Source organism: Bombus fervidus, chromosome 7 (assembly GCF_041682495.2).
Source record: "Bombus fervidus isolate BK054 chromosome 7, iyBomFerv1, whole genome shotgun sequence".
Taxonomy (NCBI): Eukaryota; Metazoa; Arthropoda; class Insecta; order Hymenoptera; family Apidae; genus Bombus; species Bombus fervidus.
Genome location: NC_091523.1, coordinates 6,114,739 through 6,133,628, shown reverse-complemented (window position 1 = coordinate 6,133,628; position 18,890 = coordinate 6,114,739). Strand labels below are relative to the sequence as shown.

The 18,890-nt window shown below is 33.3% G+C and overlaps 4 protein-coding genes across 8 annotated transcripts in view; 1 reads left to right on the top strand and 3 right to left on the bottom strand.

Annotated features, from left to right (window-relative positions):
• Window positions 1-3,696, bottom strand: part of LOC139989066 (semaphorin-1A) — a 368,578-nt gene extending 364,882 nt beyond the window's left edge. The window contains exon 1 of one of the 3 annotated variants that reach the window (XM_072006980.1): window positions 3,277-3,696. The gene's annotated coding sequence lies outside the window, so the exon portion shown is untranslated. Of the gene's footprint in view, window positions 1-2,985; window positions 3,167-3,276 lie in introns of those variants that run through there. The other 2 variants (XM_072006978.1, XM_072006979.1) reach the window with 2 other exon arrangements.
• A 1,950-nt stretch (window positions 3,697-5,646) lies between these two features.
• Window positions 5,647-10,086, bottom strand: LOC139989072 (uncharacterized). The gene is made up of 2 exons (XM_072006990.1): window positions 7,761-10,086; window positions 5,647-7,686 (listed from the first exon to the last, which is right to left on the bottom strand). Exon 1 carries the CDS (start codon window positions 10,084-10,086, stop codon window positions 9,037-9,039), a length of 1,050 nt encoding a protein of 349 aa, XP_071863091.1. The 3' UTR covers window positions 5,647-7,686; window positions 7,761-9,036.
• LOC139989073 (alpha/beta hydrolase domain-containing protein 17B) lies at window positions 5,647-12,449 on the bottom strand. The gene is made up of 3 exons (XM_072006991.1): window positions 11,414-12,449; window positions 10,616-10,748; window positions 5,647-10,527 (listed from the first exon to the last, which is right to left on the bottom strand). The coding sequence occupies exons 1-3, from the start codon at window positions 12,055-12,057 to the stop codon at window positions 10,444-10,446; spliced, it is 861 nt and encodes a 286-aa protein (XP_071863092.1). The 5' UTR covers window positions 12,058-12,449; the 3' UTR covers window positions 5,647-10,443.
• Window positions 12,450-12,670: 221 nt separating this feature from the next.
• On the top strand, window positions 12,671-17,444 carry Homer (homer protein). 3 transcript variants are annotated; one of them, XM_072006988.1, is made up of 7 exons: window positions 12,671-12,916; window positions 14,045-14,201; window positions 14,287-14,418; window positions 14,497-14,748; window positions 14,845-14,991; window positions 15,080-15,355; window positions 15,575-17,444. In XM_072006988.1, the coding sequence occupies exons 1-7, from the start codon at window positions 12,891-12,893 to the stop codon at window positions 15,758-15,760; spliced, it is 1,176 nt and encodes a 391-aa protein (XP_071863089.1). In that variant the 5' UTR covers window positions 12,671-12,890; the 3' UTR covers window positions 15,761-17,444. The 3 variants fall into 3 exon arrangements, with proteins under 3 accessions (XP_071863089.1, XP_071863088.1, XP_071863090.1); XM_072006987.1 differs by having other exon boundaries at window positions 14,497-14,991; XM_072006989.1 differs by lacking the exon at window positions 14,045-14,201 and having other exon boundaries at window positions 14,497-14,991.
• Window positions 17,445-18,890: the final 1,446 nt, after the last annotated feature.

Genomic DNA, 18,890 nt, shown 5'->3' with positions numbered 1-18,890 from the left:
TCGTTGCTACGTACTTGCCATATACTGTACAAATAAAATGGTTACAAGCTTTACTAACTATAACCTGTTGCTGTATTCACAAATGTCCTACTTTATAAATATTTATACAGTAAAACGTGAATCGTAAGTTGTAATTGACATAATTCAGGACGAAACATTTGCAGTAAAAAATGTTCGAAAAACCAATTGTGGCAAACGAATTGTAACTCCATATTTCGACTAAAGTACATTTATATACGCGCATTTACATATAAGCAGCGTCTTAGACAATATATCGTTACTTTCTCTTTTCGCTAGGGATCCATCCAAAGCAATGTATATATTTCCATAAATACCTCTTTTTTACAGCTTTCTCTCGTCGAAGAGGTCTGTAAATGTTTGATGAAAGTTCATGGATCACGCAAAAGGTTACTGTACATATTTCTTTAACAAACATGACATACTTTACTCATCCCAATGCACATCTCGTGTTTACATCTACCGACATGTTCTTTCTTACGGTACAAAGTCAAGAAACAGTAAACGTGACTAAATGAAAGAAAAGTTCGTCTCCTAGTAATGTCAATATACATACATAATATTCTATTATCGTTAATACGCGAAAGAATAAAATATTACCCGTTAAACATTGAAAAAGTATACTAATAAATAACCGTAAAACGGTCTCTCTTTATTTCAATTATTCATTTACAAACAAGTATCGTATCTTGTTATTCATTTTGTACAACCAGCATTCCAATTAATTTTACAATACTAATTGCTCGTAATATAAAATAGAACAAAAGACTCTATTATCGTTGTTTATCGAATTACCGTTCATCCAATCTACTTGAAACAACGGATCATATTTCCACAACTGGAAACTTAACAAAAATTTAGTTGGCTATTAATACCATGATATACGTGAGCATTTTTATCCCGTAGATATCCAAATTTACAAATGCTAATTTTCAGATCCAGTGGCTTTTGTATTAACTGTCCTTTATTTTCTTTCAAAATAAAACTTGCGTAAAAGTAATGTTCAATTTCCGGTAAAGAAAAAAAGAAAGCATATATATCTACTAAAGAAAGAATTTATCAGTTAAATTTCAATTTTCATTTAAGTTAAAAATATTCATCGAGCATACTAAATGGACCTTGTTATATCTCGATGAGCAATTCAAGCAAGAAGCAAGAAGAGCGTGCCACCGATCTTCGAATCATTCGAGTTATTAAAAAAGAAAATAATTCGCTTATTATGAACAACAGCCAGCCATCGTTCGAATAATAGGCGTTATAGTAGCGATCGATTTAGATTTGCTACAGACAATTATGGATGTTCCCAGCCACTGGACTGTCATTAAAACACAATGAAAGATATCGAATAAAGATCATGCTTTATTAGTAAGCCCTTACTAACGAAGATAACGAATCATGGCAATGTAGCGTAGCATATAATCATAAAAATATACAAACGCAGTAATTACTGTACAGCGCGTGGAATATAATTGGTACGCTTCGAACTAAATTTAGATTTGTACAGAAAAGTGAAAAATATAGTCAGTGCAACAGTATCCAACGATGCCCTTACCGTGAATATTAAAATAGAATGCAAAGGTTCAATACGCGAGTAATCAATGTGAAAACACTGCCACAAATCTTATCACGAATCTCATTACGCGACGTTTATTTCTATTTAAACGCGACTTATGTTTGTGAACTGCGCACGCCTGTAAATCATAGGTGTCACTTGTAGACACTATCGTTGTGCATACTTTCAACCACCTGGAAACACTACAAATTTCCTACTGTTGAAAATATTTTTAAAGTATCATTTTACCGCTACAGTCTCAGTAATCGGATTGTTATAACCATCAAAATATTTCAAACATTTTAATCCGATTTATATGTTATTATACACCGTAAGTCGGTCATTAACCTTACTATTTTTAACTGCAAACGCTGTAAAACTTTTGATAAAAATGTTCTCGTATCGTCATGACGATCATACATTATACAAAGAAATATAGTCGATACAATCGACAATTTGGGATATTTCCCTGTAGCCTGATACAGGCCCAATGTGACCACAAGCTTATCGTGTTCGAACACCACGCGTCGTTACGTTCGAATCGTGGGGCCCCTCGGGCGAAAACCTCGAAACCGGTTCTGAGCGTACAGAATGGCTGGGTAGCCGGTCAGCATGTATATATACGACTCGCTACAACTTTCTAAACTTCCGTCGCGTATACCTAGACGCGTAAGTTCAAACCGTGCACTTTATTTTTCATTTTTCTTCGTCGACGTGTCGTGGTGAAAACGTTCCAGAAGAATTTACCTCGTTAAACGGTCACTCCACCGATGCTACGCGCGCATGTTTAGTGTCTAACTCCGAAAATACTATACCATCCTGTTACAATGATCCGTAATGGGGTGTAAAACGACACAAAACAAATATAAGAATGTATATCAAACTTATCGACACGATGAAACTAAGAATTTCATTGATTCGTTTATTTCGGAGTAATACGTAAATGAATTCGAATATTCGTTCGATTCCAAGCACTCATTTCTATTTGTTTACATTCTTGATCGTATTGGACACAAGTTCTAAGAAACGAGGGTGAAAGAATTGGGACGAAGAATGTTTTTAAACGATAACAACACACTGTTTATGCGAATCTTGTCACCGTTCATAAATGAGATGAAAATGTTCGAAAGCGTTCAGATGAAGTATATGTGTATCGTGTTTATATTGCTTGATGCGTATCTCCGAAAATGCCTATTCCAATTCTTCCGAAACGATATAGAAAAAAGCTTTTCCTTTGAAAAGGGAATGATAATGGGAGAGGGGAAGGGGAATCGCTTTTCTAAGGCGTAAAGCACGCTAGGACCAACACTTGACACATATCACAACACGACGCGACGTTGGCGTCGTCTCTGCACACGTGTATTTACTATTTATGACAAAGGATACAGCAGTTGTACGAACGAGAATAAACTAACCGTTATTGCACTTCGTGCCAAACGCCATGCGATTCTCGCACGCTACCAGCATTCTTAATTGCACCGGACAACGGTTCGTATTCACGACACTTTCCTCCTACTCTAACTCAGTGACTGCGAGCGTTCGTAAACTTCGAAACAGTGATAGAAGACCCTAAGGCGGAACGAGGGTCTTCTATCACCGGCACTTCGCGTCGACGATCAACGATTCGATGACGCTTTTGAAACAACTAATCCGAGCCTACGACGATTATGTGGCCGGAAACAAAAGTACGTATTTTTCAAACTTACCAGAAATATTGTCTGGATCGGTACAATGTGTATTCTACCAGTATGGGACAACCCTCGGCGCGTAGAAGTAACTCACAAAAAATCCCAATGGGTGTTTAGTGAAAAATCTTCGTGGTAAAACCTACGCGAGATGAAACTATTTCCCTACCATAAACGAACGTTAAACACAGAAAAATAACACTGAAAAAACATCACCGAACTCACTGTACTTTTTAATAGGACGTCCCACGTAATTATAAATTCCCTGGCGATGCCGTGTGGGCGCGAGTCGCAGCACAAAACGAAAAAAAAAGAAACGAATTTGATCGGCACGTAAAAGCTTCGGTAGCTATCACGAGAGGGTACACGAATAGGACGGAACGAAACAATACGCGCGCTGCTCGAGACGCAACTGCCGCCACTACCGACTCTATTTCCCGCTGTACCCCACTTCTTCTCCTGCGATCCCCACCATCTTTCTCTAGCAGTCAACCATTCTCCCCTCTGCCGCTGCTGCTGCTGTTGCTGCTGCTGCTGCTCCTATCCTTTCCGACCATTCTTTGGTCCCTTCTTCGGCCTTCGACGATTCTTCGATACCTATCCTGCACGCAATAGTATGTACTTACGCGACAAAGACCCTACAGACACTTGTCACGAACGTACAAATACAAGCACACTCGCAACCTGAAAATTTTTAAACGCCAAAACAATTAATTTTACACGATAAGCTTTTCGCACGTAATACGTGTAATTCACTGTCTAACGACTATTTGTCTTTATAAAGATAATCATTTCTAACGTCTATTTACGTTCAAAAATACATTTACACGTGCGCAAATAGCAGTAGGTATACTAATCTATATGTGCTTTTAACGTTGTAATTATCATGAGCGAATTTTGCTTAAAATCGTTTGTACAGAAAACAATATTTTACTTAATATACGACACGTATAATTTTGATCCTTTTGATCTGGAGACGTACTCTTTTTCTTGAAATAATACGATACTGAGTTGGACGCCTACTTGCATGTATGCAACGCGTAGACGCTCTAATGGACACTACGTACGGCGGCGTGTGATATGGAGTAAGTAAGTACAATTGTTCAGCAGACTGCGTGACGCTGCACACCGAGGGCGTGGCAAAGTATTCGAGTTGCTAATAAAGCAATTTATCGTTATGCAAAGAAAATAACGTTTCATATTCATTAAAATACTTTCACAATCTTTCTAATAACTTCTAAACGTCAAGCAATGGTATAATATAGATCGATCGCGTTGTAACACATGTTACGAAAGAAGAAAACTGTAATTCTACTGTATTCGAAACAAACATAAGAAAGTTTAGTTCATAAACATTTCTATTCACGACATAATAAATAATGAGTTTGACAAAAGAGATCTATAAATAAACTTAATAAACTAAATGATAAAGGTATATATATTTAGCACTCTACTAGCACTCAACTTTATCGATTATCCATTCTTGCGACTCCTACACGTAAAATACACGTTTTATAAGAATTTACTTTTGGAATATTAAATTCAATGTTAGGGTTTAATAGAGTCGTACAACGAATGACCTTCTATCTATATTGTAACTTTACGTAGATTGCGTACGAAACGAAACTCGGAGTCGCGTAAAATAAATCATTGCCGATGACAGTCGCGAATAGATATTAATTCGCGAGACACGAACGGTAGCAGAAAATTTTGTCTCTTCTTTGGAGTAGCTTTGTAAGCTGGCTGAAGGTATAGCGCAACCATTGGAGCTCAAGCTGACGCCGCGTAACCTGTTCTCATTTTTATCGTCAGCATCAGGTTTCAGCGCAGGTGAGCTGCGAAGGTGCTGAGTCGAGTCCAGCGAACCAGCTCGTGGTTCTCGAGCATTTCCTTCTCCCTCATCATAGAAACGCATTGACCTTCGGGACAAAATGCCGATGATCAATGCAAACGTTGAATCGTATTAGCGTTATTCGAGAATATAGCCAGGATTATGTGACTATCTAATAACTAGCAACGATTTTAATTAATTGCAGCAGCAAGCGTCTTATCCACCGTGAAATTTAAAACTACGCTCGATGACCGTCTACTGTTCTTTCGACTCAACGAAACGAACTTGATCGATACTAAAAATGAAATAATTTCCGAACTCGCGCGCTACTATAGCGCACTTTTATGTACTTTTATAAATAGCTATGCGTGTTAGAAAGAAAACAGAATTTGCACTCTTTGATCATTTATATTGCCTTTACCGCGTATCAAAGCGAAAAGTTTGTTCGCGTTCAAGGAACTTAATGTACTTCGTCACATCTGGAAAATTCTGTATCGTAGTTTGATAAAAAAGAATGTGCGATTGGGTCGTAAATTATTAATAGATAGAACATGATGATGTTTACTGTCATTTCTATAGGATTTTATTAACATTGTTACTTCAGTAATATTAATTACAAATACCAATTTTCAATGTTCGATAGTAAAAAAAGGAAAAGATGTTTAAAAAAAGAGCAAAAGAAAAAGGAACGGGATCAAGATCAAGTACATACACAATTTCGATTTTACAGAATAGCATGACAATGAGCGGCTGCATTATTTAAATATAATTCTACCGCTTTAACGAACGCGTGATAACCGATTGCTTAAACGGAAGGATGACGATATTTCCGGCGTGAAATGATTTATTCGATAAATGACTATTTATCGGCGATACCGCCAGGTACACCGATAAAATAAGCGGAGTTGAATAATATGGGCCTACAGAGGACGTTTGTATGATTTATACAACAATTGTACACTATTTAAACGTCGCAGGGCTTGACAAACTATATCGCAATGCAGTACGCTCAAGTCAAGTGCGATGGAAGTATAAAATTCTAAAACAACCCTAATCGGGTGCCCAGCAAGTGTATTTCAGACTACGCATTCTACACGATTTCGTAAGAAATAACGTTATTTCGCTTGGTATTATGTCTTTATGCACTAAATAAAACAATAATTTTGTTATTCAATCCGAGATACTCATCTTTCTTCTCTTTCTTCTCTTTCCTGCCCTATAATAATTTTGTAATGAGCTACATGTTATTTACTTATCAGACAACTAATCAACTAATTCATTTTGTGTTACAGTCGTTACACTTCGTGATACATATGACACTAACGATCGGTACAGGGGATCTCGTAATCTCTATCATTGTTATCTCCTCCCTCCCATCTCTTTAACCCATCTTCTCCCGTAAGTACATTGGTTACGACCGAATAGAACATCGAGCGTATTATTTCTAATACTTCACTTACACGCTATTATGTACAGTTATGAATACCGCACCGTGATTCGCGTGATACCCCCGTCCCCCTCAAAGACCATTGAGTACCATTTTACCGGCACGATGCAATTATGAAAGACGAAAGTGTTGTTCAAAACCGGTCGATTGCTTGACGCATATTGAGAGACAGAATAGGGTAGTAAAAAATAGTAAAAGAAATGAGCGAGAGAAAGAGAGAAAAAGAGAAACACACAACGGGAAACGAGAAAGAAAGTAGAAGAAAGAGGGGACACGTATGCATTCGAAATATGCTGTACAAAAGTTAGTTTCTATCCAGTTTTATAAACGATCAGTTCTAGTTTTCGGCGAGCACCGATCATTTTACTATTATATGTTATCTTTGCGGAGTTTTCTATAAAATCCTCTCTGAAATATCTGCCGTTTATAAAACTGGACACTTGTCGAACAACGGTATAAATTTTTTTTCACGAGTTACGTAATAATTGCGATACAGATCAATTTAACAGCGGCTACGTGAAAGCCAATGGAAGGGTAGCATCGGACTCTTTTTATTTCGGTACTATTATGTACCATAGACTACTCTAAAAGATTAATGCTAGAGGAAAGTGAATATAATGTTTGACAGTCTAGTAGAAAATTTTTCAACAACAATGTGAAACAAATAGAAAAAGTAATACACGTATAAATAACAATAATTAAAATTATCAAAGCTACGATTAAACGAACGAAAATATTTCGTATCCTTCAATAACGATCTATTAGATCGACCTTTCTTTTTTTAAATTGAATTTTTACAATCTTATATCCTCTTCCAGATAAGGTACTTTCAGATAAGTGGAGATGTAGCCAAAAACCATCGAAAAACGGAAGCCATGTATCATAAATGGATAATAAAAATATATTCACTTTCCGTTCGTTCATACCATCACAATTATACAAACATTTAATTTCAGTGTATACTTATAGTTTGAAGACATTCATAGCAATTTATTGTTTAAAAGACAACGAGGACGGGTAGAAATGTTCACGAGAATGCAAAATTAACATTAAAAACGAACAATCCCTAGAGAAATACATACATGTACAAGCGCCGATTCATTCCATTGGCTCCGTACAGTCATTTCACGTTGTCGCATACATTATACATACACTAGTAAAGAAAAAATTATTTAATTGTACTGTATTTACATTATCGAGATATAAAAATACTAACAAGAAACATACCTATAGACAAGATCCTCCAAACGATTCACCTCTTTAGAAATAAACTAATTCATAATCAAGTTTGGCAGTAATATTGTCCCTATCTAGTTGCATTCTTATTCTTATTGTTGTTTTCAAGACCATCATCTCATTCATTGTCATTAAAACATAACGTTTTTTTATGACGTCTTACACATACACATTTTCTTAACGCTATCCATTAACTTTTAGTCTCTATCCTAAATTCTTTGCTACCTTGGAAGATTTCCATTGTTCGCTGCACAGGCCTTTGCTGTGGGTCAATACAAAAACAAATGTTTCCATTATCGGTACAGCTATCATATATTCCGGTCTGAGTGACAGCGATTTACTTATAAAATCATGCGACTTCACGTAACATTTTTTTTTACCGCTGAACCTAATTTATAAAAGTCATAAAAACACGCAATGCAAAACACATCCCACATTCATTAATAAATCTATTAATCGTTACTTATTCTCTTTTCTTTCGGAGAAATAAGTTTAAATGCATAAGAAAATGATAAAATGATCAACAACAAAAGCATTTACAAAGTTGTCTGATTTTTTGATCAACCAATAATAATATAAAATTATATCGACGTTTAAATTAACGAGTATAGGTTCAGCGAAGAATTTTAGTGCCACGCACTTGCTACAATCGAGTATAATAGCATTCGTGGTAGCAGAAAGTATTTTAATGTAAGCCATATTCGACTCCTTAGTCTTAAAGAGAATGATGATAAAGATCAAATAATAATAGTAATAATAATAATAATGATAATAATACTTGACATATTTGTCATAACAACGTTTCACAGCGTACACTGCGAAAACGACTTACAACAAACACACGCATGCATCAGTATGTGTACGCATGTGTAGTAAGAATATTTAATATGCACAGATATATTATCTCATATCTCTAGAAATATAATAATTTTTATGTATATATCGTATATGTATTTATGTGCACAGTCTCACTAGCACTGTTACAGCCCGAATAAGTGTCGTGCGTATAAATCTATGATTTCTTTAAAGACAGTTATGTGGAAGAATAATGGAACGACAACTCGGCGAGACACGTGGAATTCATATTATTTAGTTAACACTTTGTCTCTAAAGTTGCTTGTTAAATTTTATCAGGGTATTCGATTTGTATAGTTCTCGCTTCAACTTCTGAATAACATTTCCCGAGCATATTCAACTGATGATGTCGAAAGTCCAGTTTGTTAAATACGATAATTCAGTTCTAATAGACGAATAATTCAAGATTGCTTCACTTGTTGACAATGTTGCACAACTCACCGACGCTTCTGCTTCGGGGTGTATACCGTGATTTTTGAAATTGTTTTACATTTGGCAACAAATTAGCCTGCATTGATGTTCTTTCTGAAGTCTTCGAACTAATGTCTATCTGTACGTTTATATGCGATGGACTCTTCGAACGTACAGCGTGGTGAGGACTTTCGAGATTCGCAGTGAATCGGGAAAGTAAACTGGAATCATTGGATAAAATCTTTGAGCTTGCAGCCAACCTACAAGCACAAGGAGAACACTTTGGTAAGTTTATCATAATTTTATCTGGCTCGATTGTCAAAGACGACCGACCAAATTTTCTTAACGGGCTGGAAAGAATTCTTTTAGCTCTCAGTTTCTTTTCCATTGAATCTTGGCTTTTTCCTTTATCTTTGCATGTTTTTTCGAAACTTTTACTTGCAAATTTACTACTCTTACTACTCCACGAAAACTTTTTTGTAGATTCTGCTGATTTTTCATTATGAACTTGTGATTCATGCTCTTCGGACCTCTTACCTTTTACAATTACGTCTTTACTTAAAATTTTAGTACAACAATGTTTCTTATTATTCTTCGTACATTCTGAATCCAAAACGGATTCTATACTACTATATTTGAATTGATTTATAGGAGATTTCCTCTCTATTTTGAACTGACTTTGAATACTTTTACAGTCTGAAATACTTTTATTATTATCATTAGGAATATTGGAAAATGACGACAGTGACTTTTCTCCGATCGCATATTGTCGGCAGTCTTCAACCTGTATGTCAACTAAAGTCGTATGAGATATTTGTGTATCAGCTTTCTTACTATGGCTTTGACCGAATGAATTTTTCAAAGTCCTGTGAACAATATTCTTTTGATTTTTACCAAATGGATTTTTTAAATTTTTCGGTAAAGAAATATGCTTTTTTGCAACTTGACCAATATGATTCAACCGGAAATTGTGGCAAATAGAGGTACTCCCTAATATCGTTTTACTGTGTTTGTTATCTTGAACATCTGTTACTATTTCCTCTTCTTTCATACTCTTCTCATCTTGTTGTATAGCTCTTTTTGAATTACTATCTAAACTGGAGTCATCATCTTCGGAACATGTTTCCTTTAAAGAATCTTTATAATGAACTTTCTGATTAATATCTATCTGTTGATCACGGAAGAAGAATCCGTCGTCAATAGAAACGAAAGATGATTCTTCGTCACAGGGGAGGACAGGTGCCTTCTCCCCTGTGGGAGGCGATTGCTAGACAAGCTTCTCAGTCTGTGAGCTTGTCGAAATAGAGCTGGTAGTATTTGAATTATTAGAAGTAGTGTGTCCTTGACTGCTCACATGTGTATGTCCTCCTCCCTGCCCCCCCTGATTCTGGGAGAGGCTTAGTCGCCGTCAGTTTATCAGTTCCACGCTTACAAATTGTTTCAATCGCTCTAAGTATTGATCGTACAACTCTACGTCATTATGGCCAGCACCCTAAAAACATAAGCGATAGTATTTATACGACTAAATTTCTTATCTTCTTTACTCGAGAGAAGAAAAGAAAGTGGATAATTTTGTATACCTCAACCCATAATGGCTCTACTGCTCTTGGACACCTCTCATAAATTGCCAAACCATGACTAAAATTTATTACATCATCTTCGGTTCCATGAATTACCAAAACGGGAGATGTCACCTTGGGTACTTTGTCTATACTGTAAAAAGAAAAGAAACTTCATTTTACATGTAATATTTATTTGATGTGTGATAAGTGCAAAATTTCTACAAAAGCATGAGAGTTTTATATTTACAAGTATATATAATAAATTAATAATATATTATAATAAATTAACATAAAAATTCGACAAATATTTAATTATTATTATTTAGCTTAATTTAATTGAATAAGAAAGGAAAAAACGATGGAGAGTAGATAAGCAACAGCAAAAGTACAAAACCTATTAGCGAAGTATATGTCAACGGATCATGTAATTTATAGGTTTCCATGACGCAAGTATATAGGTAAACTTTTATTGCTTCCTATACTTGAGCTCCGAAAAACTGTCATACCAACGCGGAAAAAATATATGCAGTCGCAGCATTGCTGCAAGCTTTCGTGAAACTCGTTATGCCAGTCAGAGCGTTCCACTTATTTTAAACTTCGTTTAAATTTTAAATACAGAATGAAATGTTTTTTTATATGTATGTACATATACATATATATGTACACCACGTGCATGGATGTACACCTGAACTGGATGATAGTGACATGCGCGTAAACTTAGCTGTGCGAATCATAGTATACGATAAGCGGATTATAGATCGCGTTTCATTTAACGCGATAAAGGGGGATATGTGCATGAAAAAGAATTGAACGTACCTAGGGAAGGCGTCAAAGAACCAAGTTCTTTTGGTGTTAGGGAAAGCAACTCGCATTCCCGACATTAGAGGTGAATGCAGAACAACTGCGCCAACCTCGTATCGCGCGGCCAGATCGACCGTGGGTACAGTGCCGATGCTTTGACCATAGAGGATAATGTTTTCGGGGCTAATACCGTAACGTGTTCTAAGAGCGTGCCACGCAGCATCTATGTCCGCATAAAGATTCTTTTCCGACGGTTTGCCACCAGAAACTCCATAACCCGAATAATCGTAACTGAATATATTACAATTTATTCTAGACCCGAGTCCCAAATAAAAACTAGACATCTGTCCGAGATCGACTGCATTTCCATGGGAATATAGTATGGTAAAACGTGCAGTAGCCGAACATCGTACAAACAAACAGGCAATTCGATTTCCTCGTGATGTTCTTGCATAGAAACCTTCCACCGACTCTTTCTCCCTTTCCGTATATTGCCATTCTGCTCTTTCAGACAGAGAAATTGTAACCTTGGAACCTTCGTCCTCAATAAACGCATAAGTAGGCTCAGGAGGTAGAAACGCTAATTTCGCAGCGATCCTGGACGGGCAAGGTGGACAGCAAAACAAGCAACACAATTCACTAAAACTTAACCCGTTCATCGTTCCACGGGGGTGTTACGCGCACGCGAAAACGCCGTTTATCACGTTTCTTCGTGGAATCTCCGCATCGAGATTTCCGCTTTGATTTAGAAATAACTCCATCCACTGTAATTTCCACGCCTAGTGATTCAACCACAATGTCATTTGTTATCACACTCCTAGAAGAGTCTTTTACGATGAATCAGCCATGACGGCTCGTAAGGCGGACGATTTCTCTCCCTCCTATTTCCTCTCTTTCTCACATAATACCCCCACCTACCGAATGTTACACACATCCATTGTATTCTGGTAAAACAAGATAGTACAAGAAAGGGATAGAAACCATGCTGCTATTTTGCTACGTTCTTCTTCTCTATTCATTGCTCGCTATTGGTGAAACATTTAAAACCAACAAGATGATTCGATATGCAACGAAGAATGATCGCGTATTCAAACGCGCGTTTCCTCGCTAACTCTATGTTACCAACATTCTAAATAACAATACAAACCGCATTATGAAAACATAAGTATGCGCCTTGCTATGCGACCGCGTCTAGTGATTTTTTTGAAAGAAAGCTACGAGGTTAGCAATAGCAACCTTTCGTGGAAAATCGATTAAATCCAGGTATATGGTAGAAACTCGACTAGTTTCATGTCGTTGCGTGATCGTTGCCGTTCGCCTATACAGTTTTGGCCGATGGCGGCTGTCAACTGGTGTAACTCTGTCTTTCGTCGAATTCATTTTCATCAATTTTCTAATCATTTTGAAAATTTCTATTCGCAAATAGTTATCACGCATTCGCGTTAAATTCATTTCTCTATGAGTCTGTGAAATTATCATTTACAACATTTGTATGACATCGGGAAAAGAAACAATGGGGTAAGTGAACGTGGTGGTATTCTGCACCGCCTTTTAAGGGTGTGTAATATATGTACACACCATTTTTATGTCGCATACAACTATGATAAACGATCCTTAATTCTTCTATTACTGAATACCGTCAATTGATACAAAATAGGTCGTGTCGCTTTCGTTGCGTTAACTAATGAACACTATCCTCCTTTCCCGTCTATTTACTATCATATTCCCGACATCATCGCAGATACGCATTTAGGTGGGTGCGTACATACATGAGGAAACTGGACCAGAATGTTTCTCTTTTTTTTCCCCCTCTGTATTCATATATGTATAACCATAAAATAAAACAGTGAAAGTGGGATAAGTCGACACCGCGTGAAATGTGTTTATTCTAGTTGTTTACTCGGGCACCGTTTCATATATTTTTAGACTCTAATTGTGAAAATTCATTTCGACGACCCTATAAATATTTATTACGTTAATATCTATTCGACAGTTTTCTAATGCGATTATATTTTTATTTCCGATATAACATACCAAGCTTATGTAATTATATTATTTCTTTTTAGATCAGCTTTATAAATATCATATTTTATTAAAGTGATGAATCCTTTATTAATGTTTATTTTTATTGTAAATGTTTATTTCTTTTTATTGTAGTTATTTTTCACATAAAGTATATTTATTACTTGGTAAAATTACGTATTTTAAAGAACAATATATATAAATTGTACATATATTGCACGTGTGAGAAATTAAAGAAATTAAGACAAAAGTATAATTGTTTCTTTTATGAAAACTGAAAATCTCTTGTTTATATTTATTTCTTTTGATTCCTTCCAAATTTATATGATATTGTAATGCTAAATTGTAACATTATTAGATTTTCCATTGGATTAATTTTAAGGCATGTAATATGATATGTATATTTGAAATTTTTTGATGTATTTGATTTTGTTATGTTTCTGTGGAATATACATGTAATAAAGTTCTACAAAAAAGATAAACTTTAAGATATTCGTTATTATTAAAACACCTATAATTTATATTTTGATTATATAAATCAAGGTATATATAAATAGATGCTGCATGTATTAATTAGATCAATATATTTAGATACCTAAGTCTTTTACTTTTAATAAATTGCAGTGAACAACCAATTTTCACATGTAAAGGGCACGTGTTTCATATTGATCCTAAGACAAAAAGATCTTGGGTATCAGCATCTACAGCAGCAGTGTCTATTTCATTTTTTTATGACTCCACAAGGAGTCTATACAGAATAATTTCTGTTGAAGGAACAAAGGTGACTGAAAAATGGCTAAACTGTTAAACAAAGTAAATATACACTATATCTAAAATAAACTTACATTATTTTATTTCTCTTTTAGGCAGTAATAAACAGTACTATTACTCCAAATATGACCTTCACAAAAACATCACAAAAATTTGGGCAATGGTCAGATGTTAGAGCTAATACTATATATGGTCTTGGCTTTTCATCTGAAGTAGAATTAGGAAAGGTTTGTGAAATATGTCTTAAGTTAATGTACAGTCACTTGTACACTGCAATCTCAGAGACAATACTATTCATTTGGCAGTTCATAGAGAAGTTTCATGAAGTGAAGGAAGCCACTAAATTAGCTAGTGCTAAATTACAATCAAACAGCTCATCCGTTACTCCTGCTACTAGTGCAAATGTTAGTCCGATTACATCACGATCGAGTATGCCATCGTCAGAACAAGATCTTATAGACCCGCCAAATTCATCGATGATTAATTCCAATATATCAGCATCGAATAATCCCAATCCAAATGCCAACATGATCTCCACTCAAAACAGTGTGTCTTTGGTAAGCAGCAGTCCCTTACCTGGTAGTTGTCAGAATAAAGTGGATGATGAATTGAAAAATGCAGTCCATTCAAGATCACAGAGTGTTTCTCAGCAGAGTACAGAAAGTCCACAACATCAAGGGAAATCATCGCAACTTAGTTCGACGCCAGGTGGACAATCAGCTGAAATGCAACTTAAGTATGAGAATGATAGGCTGAAACTTGCATTAGCGCAAAGCTCTGCAAATGCTAAGAAATGGGAGGTATGGTTTTATGTATCAAAATATACCTAATCATTGTAAAAAATTATCTAGCATATGATATAAGTTATCGCAAAAAATTTGTTTGCAGGTTGAATTGACTACATTAAAAACAAATAATGCCAGATTAACGAGCGCGCTACAGGAATCCACAGCCAATGTCGATGAATGGAAAAGACAATTACAATTATATAAAGAAGACAATGCAAGGATCAAAGCTAAGTATGCAGATCTCGAAGCTGGAAAAATAGCAGAAGGCAATAGCGAAGCATTAAGGTTGAGAGTTGAAGCATTAGAAAGTGAACTTAGAACAAAAAATGAAGAAATCAAAGCTCTTACTATAGCTACAAAAAATAAAGATTTTGTAGTACGTATATGTTGTAAAATAATCATATTAAACATTAATAACTAATGATTGTCGAATAATTAAAATGATATAAAAATGTTTTCTAGCTATTATATTTACTAAATATTATTTCAATCAAAAGAGTATAGTAATTTAATAATAATATCTAGTCATGCTTAATTAATTATTCCTCTATTTTAAATAAATGAATATATAAATTCATAATCTCATCTTTTTCAGGCTTTACAGAAAGAAAATGCAGAACTTCGTGAAATGTTAAGGGTTGTTCATGAACAATTAGAGCTTGCATTAAGCGCAAATAAAGTCCAAAAACAGAATTTGGATACACTGAATGCCAGATTAGCTGGATATATACAAGATTTGGTAACTGTACATCGAGAAATTACAAATACATTGCAATCTTAAGTTTCCATGTAGTGATGTCTAAGAATATTCTTCATGGGAGTTTTGTATTTATGATATAAGCGAAGTAAACAAATGGACGGTGTAGATTAATACAATGGGAAAGGTTCCAAAAAAAAACATGCATAGTAAAAAAAATCTTGAAAAAGTAAACTAAGAACACTATCTTTAAGTGATAAAGATTGATTACATCTCTTTAATGTATTTATTCCGTGTTAAGTTAATGACAGCATTTGATGTTTTCGTTCATAAATTTTTCGTGCCATATTCATGTCCTTATTGTATATAAAAATGTGTTCTTTTTAACAACGTATTATATATTGTGTTTCTTTAATTAGTATACTTCTGCACAGACGGAAACGTAACTATCATTTACATATTATGTACCTAGTATATTGTACTATAAAAACAATTTTACAATTATTTTTACAGGTTATTTAATTAAAATTTATTGTATTACGTTTTTTATACAAAATGTTACAATCAATTTTTATTAATCATACAAATTATTTACATATATAATTTGTTTTTTTCTGATGATTGTGTCTAAATGTTTGTGAAATAAATTATAGTTGCAATTATACTGCAGTCATCATTACTAATGCTGTTTCACTGATTACTGTTGATCTTTGACTCATTATTAAACTTTACAATTCTTACTATACTATTATAGCTATTATTATGATTATTAATGCTATTATAATTACCTCCACTATTGCTGCACTATTAATTGTTATTATTATTGCTCATAGTATCATCATTAGTGTTACTTCTATAACTGTTATTACTGTTACTGTCATTACATGTTCACAAAGGACTTTTATGATATTTAAAAATATGAAACATATCAAAAATGTCACGAGATTTAGTGTAATACATGTTTCTCGATGTTTTTTGGAACTTAGCCCCTTGAAGACAACAATAAAATTCAGTTCATTGTACCCATGAACACGACTAAAAAAACTGCACAATTAACATTAGTAACGTTTAGCGATACTCAATTATGTAGTATAACTATTTAATTCAGCTGTACATTGTATCCATATTCTTCTAGTTCTAGCACATATTATTTATCTTTATCAATAGTATAAAAATATATAAAATTGGAGAGTCTGGCATGAGCTGTACAGAACCATTGATATCTAATATAAAATGTAACATGAAAAAATATATTATAGGGCTCATTTACAATGGGTAACTTAGTGGTTTGAACATGGAAGGTTATCTAATACGTCAACAATGAGAAAATAATGTTTTTGATGTGTGAAATATTTTATTGTCTTTATTATGAAAATCAAGTTATTATTGTTGAAAAAATGAACATTACTCTTCGTAATATAAATGGATTTATATATATTATTTGCTATTTATTATTCAAATAATCTATAGCAATCAAGCCAGATATTCTTCAATATGTTGTATTTGAATAGCATTATAGACTCATTAGGAAACAAAATTTACCCAAGACTGATGACCGATTGTCTTAAAGATGTCAAAGTGATACTTCTTGCAACAATAATTTCTAGTAGTAAATGAAGTGCGAAATACTAAACAGAGCACTTTTTATTGTACTGACAGTATGTATGTATGTACGTAAAATGTTATGGAAATGAGTTTTAAATTTGAGGAATTGGAAACAAAAGCCTCGCTTGCCACATGTAATCCTAATAAAACATTTTCAGATGGCTTTCTTGTGTTCTATTATCAATTATGATATTACTATATCCATACTTTCATAAATTTTTTGACATTATATGATAAATTTAATTTAGTAATTGTTATTAATAGAATTTTAATACTTATCTAAAATATAAATATATATCGCATATACCATGATCGAAAACTAAAGTTATGGAAATTTAGTAAAAATTCTACTGTTTTGTTTCATTAACTCATTCATATATTTAAAAATTATGTAACATTTATAAAGATGCTGATTCTCTTCACCTTAAGCTATAATTTATATATGTCTATAAACTTACGAACTTCTACATAAAGTATAAAATGAAATTATGTTCTTACATCATGTAATCGTAGTAGTTTATAAATTATGTATACTGTATAACGAAATATATAAACATATAACTTTATAATAATAGATTAAAAATAGTAAAGTTTTATTAAGTTTAAAAAGATTATTAAAATAATAACAGAACGTATATTATATTAAAATAAATATGGAAGTCAGCAATAGCTGGTTGTATTTATATCATTTTGCACAATTAGAATGCTAACATTTTAACCGATATTTTAAAAATAAAATCAATTATTACCATTTATTTACTTCTTATTTCCCAATTATATTAAAATAATTTTATATGTTATGTTATATGTTTATACTAACATTATTTTTATGTAATGATTATTCATTTTATTTTTCAAAAGTTTACCTAAAATAACCTGATTAAGCTAAATCCATAGAATATCATCTTAATTTAACATTCTTTCGTAAACTACGATATTATAAATTTTTTTACATTACTGAATGTTTTATTTTGCTGTATATAGAGAAGGATTTCGAATTTAAAGTCAGTATTATAAATTTTAGAAGCTTCGATTAAATATTAATTTGATTTATATTTTATATGAAACGAGTAAAGTTAAATATCACAGCGATGTATTAATTTTATATGGTAGATGTAAAAACATGTAAATAGTAAATAGGGATTATTTTCATAGAAAAAATAGGAAGAACTTGTTTCACTTTATGCAAAATGTATGATAATAAATATTAAATATGATGGTTATTTACATGTATAAAGAATGTATAATAATGACAGCGAACAAATCATAAATAATAATTTTTCAAAATTAACAAGTATATATATATATATATTATATACAATTACAACAATGCGTTATAATACGCTTATTATATTTAAAAAAATGATTGAAAAATTGTTTACTGTTGTTAATAATTTCATACGTCTAACGTACTTATATATATTTATTATTATAATAGATTTATAAAATATTCTTATATAGTTTCCTCATTATCATGATAACAATAATTTTAAAATTGTAAAATAAATATTGTACCAATTAATAAAATAAAATATTATCCTATAATACAACAAAGTTGTATCTCTTCCCTATATATATCTTTTTTTCTTGAGAAGCTACTTGTTCTTCT

What these genes read in the sequence shown, in the direction of transcription:
- LOC139989073 (XM_072006991.1), bottom strand. Translation starts at nt 12,057, where the DNA reads ATGAACGGGTTAAGTTTTAGTGAATTGTGTTGCTTGTTTTGCTGTCCA. An exon ending in TTCTTTGACGCCTTCCCTAG is followed by an intron (nt 10,749 to 11,413) that starts GTACGTTCAATT and finishes TTCTTTTTACAG; the next exon opens with TATAGACAAAGTACCCAAGG. An exon ending in TAGAGCCATTATGGGTTGAG is followed by an intron (nt 10,528 to 10,615) that starts GTATACAAAATT and finishes TTATGTTTTTAG; the next exon opens with GGTGCTGGCCATAATGACGT.
- Homer (XM_072006987.1), top strand. Translation starts at nt 12,891, where the DNA reads ATGACATCGGGAAAAGAAACAATGGG. An exon ending in CAAATGCTAAGAAATGGGAG is followed by an intron (nt 14,992 to 15,079) that starts GTATGGTTTTAT and finishes ATTTGTTTGCAG; the next exon opens with GTTGAATTGACTACATTAAA. An exon ending in CAAAAAATAAAGATTTTGTA is followed by an intron (nt 15,356 to 15,574) that starts GTACGTATATGT and finishes CATCTTTTTCAG; the next exon opens with GCTTTACAGAAAGAAAATGC.
- LOC139989072 (XM_072006990.1), bottom strand. Translation starts at nt 10,086, where the DNA reads ATGAAAGAAGAGGAAATAGTAACAGATGTTCAAGATAACAAACACAGT.